Source organism: Ochotona princeps, chromosome 13 (genome assembly GCF_030435755.1).
Source record: "Ochotona princeps isolate mOchPri1 chromosome 13, mOchPri1.hap1, whole genome shotgun sequence".
NCBI lineage: Eukaryota > Metazoa > Chordata > Mammalia > Lagomorpha > Ochotonidae > Ochotona > Ochotona princeps.
In genome coordinates this window covers 49,914,562-49,920,561 of record NC_080844.1, presented here as the reverse complement: position 1 = coordinate 49,920,561, position 6,000 = coordinate 49,914,562, and the positions used below count along the sequence as shown (strand labels likewise).

Sequence of the window (6,000 nt, the reverse complement as noted above, 5' to 3'; positions counted from 1 at the left end):
CCAATAAAATAGGTGACAAAAATTGCCCAGTGAAAGCCCAGCCAAGATTGCAGCTTTGATGTACAAAAATACATTTATTTTCAACAATTTCAAAACCACTGTCTTTTTTTTACAGTAGAAATATTCAAATGGAACAATAAAACCAAGAACAGTATATGTACATATACTGCATATATAGATATGACTCATGCATTTGTATTCCAGGGTTTAATACAAGTATTGCAGTTGTCTGCCCCAATACCCCTTGAAACAAACAAACAAAAAAAGAAAGTATGATCTTCAGAAATATTCCTAATACTGATCTATGCTGTAGCCAGCCAGATTTCTCAATAACACATTCTTTCTGTGTCTCACAAGGAAGAATGTGAACAACATCCCACAAAAATTAACAAGTACAAAATGTGGCATTTCCTCCCATATATATATATATACATATATATATATACATATATACATGTATATATATGTATATACATATATATACATATATATACATGTATATATGTATACATATATATACACACTATATCATTCTTTAAAATAAGTGTACTCAGGCTGAGCCTAAAAATAAAAGCAATGCTTATAGCATGGCTTACCGTGACCCCACCAAAAACAACTGGTTGAATAGTATGAAGGGGCTGAGGTGCTAGGAAAGAAAACATTGGCTTTGAAAGCCATTCACCCCAGGGGCAAAGACTACCTTAAGAGAAGTGAAGGCAGACATTTTACTTTAAGGAAGTTGTGTACATCTGACAAGCAAATAGCACAGCTTTGCTAAATTCATCTTGGACTAACATCATGAAAAGCCGGACCTCTATTTGGCCTGTAGGGTGTGCATGGACTCAAGATTCCATGGATATCACCTTCCTTCCAACCTCTCTCTCTTCTCATGCCAGTTGGCATTTGCAGGCCTGTACCTGGTGTCCAAGAGACATTTCTGAGCTAAGAACAGCCCAAGAATTCACCACAGGCATGACATATTTCAATGAAATCCAGCCAAAACATGGAAACCGAACAGGATCTGAAACAATACCGCATGGCTTCTTCAGACAAAACAATGTTCTTGGGCTGATAAATATCTTCCACGTTTTCTTAGTAGAGAAGCCTCTCCCCATCTCAATTTGAAATTTCCAGTGTGTTTCATTTGATAGGTTCTCCCATATTATCAGAACTAAAATGACCCTCATGTTGTGTGATGTTGCTAGAGTCCTTCCTTCATCAGTTGCCCCAAATAAGCCGTTCCCCCTCCCTCTGGATACACAAGCAGAAACCAGCTGTGGAGTGGACAGAGATGCCAGTGGTGAGAGTGTGACAGACGGTTGGAGAGCATCCAGAAACTATCACATCAAGCAGCGCTGCGGGTGAGTGCGTAAGCCAACACACGCATCTTTCTTTTTTCTGTTTTCTTTTTTACTAAACATTAAATTATTTCTTAGGAAATAAAAAGCTATTTACATTGTAATTATATACAATAAGCCACCTGCAGCCTCGCTATTGACTTGCACGAGGCAGGGCCTCTTTCATAAAGGGGCACACGCTCTCTGTGCCGATGGCCACTCCCCACTACCCTGCCTCCTGGGGATCTGAGTGGGAAATGGTTTGCGCTGTATATGTATGTGTACATGTGTACATTGAGTGGGCATGGGAGACGACGGGGTAGGAAAGACAAGCTAATGCAGCTTAAATAAAGGGAGGGGACCACAAGCAAATAGTCTTTGCACTGCTAATGACAAAATAAAGCAAGGAGGCTGTGGAAAGATACATCCTTGTCCCTTAAAACAAGTAGAGCCATTCATTCTCTTTGCCTCTTCAATCTTTTCAGAATGCCTTTTGCTTTCAAAACCAAACATCTGCCTGGTCTTTATGAAGGGGCCCTTGGTAAACAAAATGTAAAAAAAGACATTTTTCTGTTCTTCCATAATAGCAATAAGAGTCATCAAAAATAAAACGTCCCAAAGGTGGTTGAGCACGTGGCTGGTTGGTATTAAACACTAGTGCAGTTGGGAATCTCCTTTGTGCTTTCACTGTTCACGATGGTGGCGATGCCCCCTGCAGAGTAGAGAAGACACAGGAAGAAAAATGATGTAAATTCCACCAGGGCAAGTGCTTTCTTCATGGCCAAACATCAAGCCACCCAGAACAGCTGCACAACTTAGAGACTTGTTGAAAAGTGTATCAGAAACATCTCAACTCTCAGCAAACCAGCATAAAGGACACTGTCCTTGGATGCTCTGCTGCCAAGAGCAGCAACAGCCAACATGCCCTGAATTCCTGCGATGTGGCAGGCACGTTGCTAACAGCATAGCATCTGATTATTAAAGAAAGCCCACAACACAGCCACAGGTACAATACAGATCGAGAATAGAATCTCAGGTATTATTCTTCCCTTTCGCAGATGAGAAATATGAAACTCAGAGAAAGCACAAGGCTAGCAAATTGGAAAGCAAGAAGGCAGATTTAATACTATCTAATGCAAGGTCACACTGGTGTGATTTAAAAAATAACTGGAGAAGCAGACAGAAAGAGGGGTGGGGTGGAACAGGAGAGAAAAACAGACAGAAACAGAGTTCTGATCTATCAGCTGATTTGCCCTTCGAATGCTGTGACAGCAACCCAGAGCCAGCCCCAGCCAAAGCTTGGAGTCAGGAACTCCATCCAGCCTCCCAGATAGGTAGCAGGAACCCAACTATTGGAGCCTAACTATTACTTCTTTGGGCCTACATTGGCTAGACGCTGGCGCCAAGGGTGGGCTCAGGGAAGTGAAGCCAGGCAGTCTGATTTGGGAATCAGAATTGCCAGGCTAAATGCCTGCTGCCATGTCATTATAAACAGGTTTAGAATGCTTTTGCTTTATAGGAAAAGAAAATTTTAAATCCCAATAGTTAAAGATAACTGGTTTCATCCCTCCCCCATTCCAATCCCAGTGCTTCCAGTCTTGATTGTATTCTAACAGGAAGGTTGTTCATTGCACATGGTCAGAGTGCGCTGGCACATCTTAAAACATGAATACATCACTGAAGCCAATTGCCTTTCCCATCCAGTGCCGTCTGAAAAGCAGGGAGAATGGGATGGCTGTCTGCCTGTTTGAAGGAAGAGGATGCAGCCTGGTAGCACAGACACATACGTACCTACGATCCGTGTGTCCAGCTCTTTGTCCAACAGTTCCTCGGGCTCGGTGAAATCACTGAGCGTGATTTTGGGGGCGTTCTCATTTTGACTCACTGACCCAATCATCTCCTGCTCCTTGTCATGTTGGACTTGAGCATAGATGTTAATCCAGGGGATTTTCCTACATGGGGTAGGAGCAAAATCAGATGAGGGTCACAGGGTACTTGGCAATGCTAGGTGATCAGGAGAGAAAAAGCTATTATCAGGCAGTGCCAATATCAGGGAGATAATGCCCACCCAGGGACTCCATGTTCAAGGACATAGCCCCATGAACAGCACAGGATGAATGCAAACCACAGAACATCCTAGAGAATGCACCTTGCACTGGGATAGAAAACAATATAGGTGTAAATAAAGATATCACTGTTGCTTGTTGATTCACAAACACCCTTAAAATGGGTGCATGTGACAAAGTTTTTCAGAGAGCCGGACACTGATACACATAAGACACTACCTACTGAGAAGGTACCTTATTTTGAACTTGCATCAACTTAATAAATTCATGTTGACTTCTTTTATATAAAAAATAATAAAACAACAACAACAGACTTAGCCACTCTCACAAACTCTACAGCATCCTTCACAGGTCAACTGTCTTAAATGCATTATAAACAATTCCTCATCTGTTCAATGGGGGAATAATACTATCCTCCCTTTAAGATTGTGAAGAGGATTAAGAGAAGCTAAATGCCTGGGGGTGGAAGCAGAGGACAGGTTTTAATTGAAATCTCTTTGGGGAAATCATATTATCTTGATTATCTTCTGATTAGTCCAGCCTTTCTAACCTCCTTTTACCAGGGCTTCTCAAACTTTAATGGGCTTCAGCATCACTCAGGGTCTTTGTTAAATTGCAGATCGTGACTCAATGGTTTGGATCGGGTAGACTGAGAATCTACCGTGGCCAAGCTCCCCAACACTGCTGGTGCTGCTGGCCAGTGGGAGCTGCAAGACTCTAATAACACCATCAAGTTATTTCCTGTCTTTGGGACATTGAACCAATTGTTCCCTCTATGACATATCTCCTCTTTTTCCCCCCCTTTAATGAATATACTATTAAGGGACAATATCTGTGAAAGAAAGAAATAAGGTATTGGCTTTGAGTGATAGAATAGATGATACTTACTGATATGTTTTCTTTCTCTTTCACTATATTAAAAGCCTGTAGTGATCAAGGCCTAGGCTTTCTACTCCTGACTTAGCAGAGTGAAGGACACATGACTTATCATTGACTAGGCATTTGTGGAATGAATCAATGAGTTCAAAGCCTATTCTCTTTATGATTATTCTGTACTACATTCTTCAATAGAAAGACTCTGTTCCAATCATGAATATCCCATCTAGAAGACACTCCTCTCTCCTCAACAATGATGGGGAAATTGGACTGAAGTCCAGACATTTCACAGATTAAAACTGACACAGATAACATGAACATGTGGGCCATCTGCCGCCCACTCCAATCCAGGGCATTCAATGCTTTTCCAAATGAGAATCACTTCACTGCACTAGAGCACATCAGTGATGTGTTCAACCTTCAACATTGCTCCTTCCATTCCAATCCCAATAAGACCAAATATGAAGACATTGAATAACCTTTTCCTATAGCTAATTCAGAAACAGGAGATATACGAAAGCTCCAATGTTTTCCTGAATAATCAAGATAAAAAACATGCAGTGTTTCTATCTGGTCAGGTGCTTACATGTTTCAATTCATTTCAAAAGGCACTCCCCATGACTCCTACTGGGCAAAACCATGTTCACATAATTTCTAAAAATCCTGAATGAATTAAGTCTATGTAAGGTAGTGATCCACTCAGTTAATGAATGAGTATGCTGCTTGTTAATTTCTTCTTATCTAAACAGCAATGCAGCCTAATGACTTAGATTTCCTCTAGGGGTGTGTGTGTGTGTGTGATCTGTACACCTATGATATGGTGTTGGGGTGATCAAGCCATTTTTAATCACAGTCGACTGTCTATTCAGGAGTTACCATCAGAGTCCATCACTTTCCTCTTCCAGATTTGCCCCTTATACCTGCGAGGATCGGGATGAATTTGCTCTTACGAAGATTATTCACTTTATTTCAATCTCTAAGAAAAACATCTCACCGCAGGCATATTTTTTTTCCCTCTTTTAAAACAGATAGTTAGAAGGGAGTTTTACACCACAATTTGGAGCATTTGAAGAAACTGCCAAGTTGCTTTCATTTCTTAACACGCCTGCTTGCAGAAGTGTTGACATCAAATCTGGATTCCACTTTTTCAAAAGAGAATGGAGGGAAGCAATGAAATCAAGGGATGTGTCTTGGGCCACATAATCACACAGGTTGAAATGAGAGTAGTAAAGAAAGACACAACCTTTCCCTAAGACATGTGCAAGCAAGCAAACAACCAACACAAAAACAAACAAGTGCAGCTTATGTTTCTTTTCCCTAGCTCTGATGAGTATCAGAAACTCATGGGAAGAAATTTAGAGAGAACAAAATGGGCTTTCATCAAAGTTCTACTGAAAAAAAAAATAGGAGATACATGAAAGCTCAAATGTTTTCCTGAATACCCAAAAAGGGCAGACCTAAATCATATAAAGAAGAACTTTTTAAGGCAGTTTTCAGAAATTAAAAGGCACATCCCAACTGCACTGCCAGAAACATCAGCAAATGGCAGTGAGCGTTCAGAGCCGGATGGCCTGAGGAGCATCCTGGGCTTTGGGAACTCTGCTGCCAAATGACTGCTCAGAATATGGAGAAGATTCCCAGTATCTGGCACACAGTAAGTACTCAAGAAATGCTTTTTTGAATGAATGAATGTTTAAGTAATGCTGGTGAGTTAAGATAGC

At 41.0% G+C, this 6,000-nt stretch overlaps 1 protein-coding gene across 2 annotated transcripts in view; it reads right to left on the bottom strand.

The window, feature by feature from the left end:
• Positions 1-1,617: 1,617 nt before the first annotated feature.
• Positions 1,618-6,000, bottom strand: part of SORCS3 (sortilin related VPS10 domain containing receptor 3) — a 567,293-nt gene continuing 562,910 nt past the window's right edge. For both annotated transcript variants that reach the window (XM_004580224.4, XM_058671671.1), the window contains 2 exons: positions 3,129-3,289; positions 1,618-2,049 (listed from right to left, as the gene is read on the bottom strand). In XM_004580224.4, the coding sequence (XP_004580281.3) occupies positions 1,985-2,049; positions 3,129-3,289 (226 nt within the window). In that variant the 3' untranslated portion in view covers positions 1,618-1,984. The remainder of the gene's footprint in view (positions 2,050-3,128; positions 3,290-6,000) is intronic.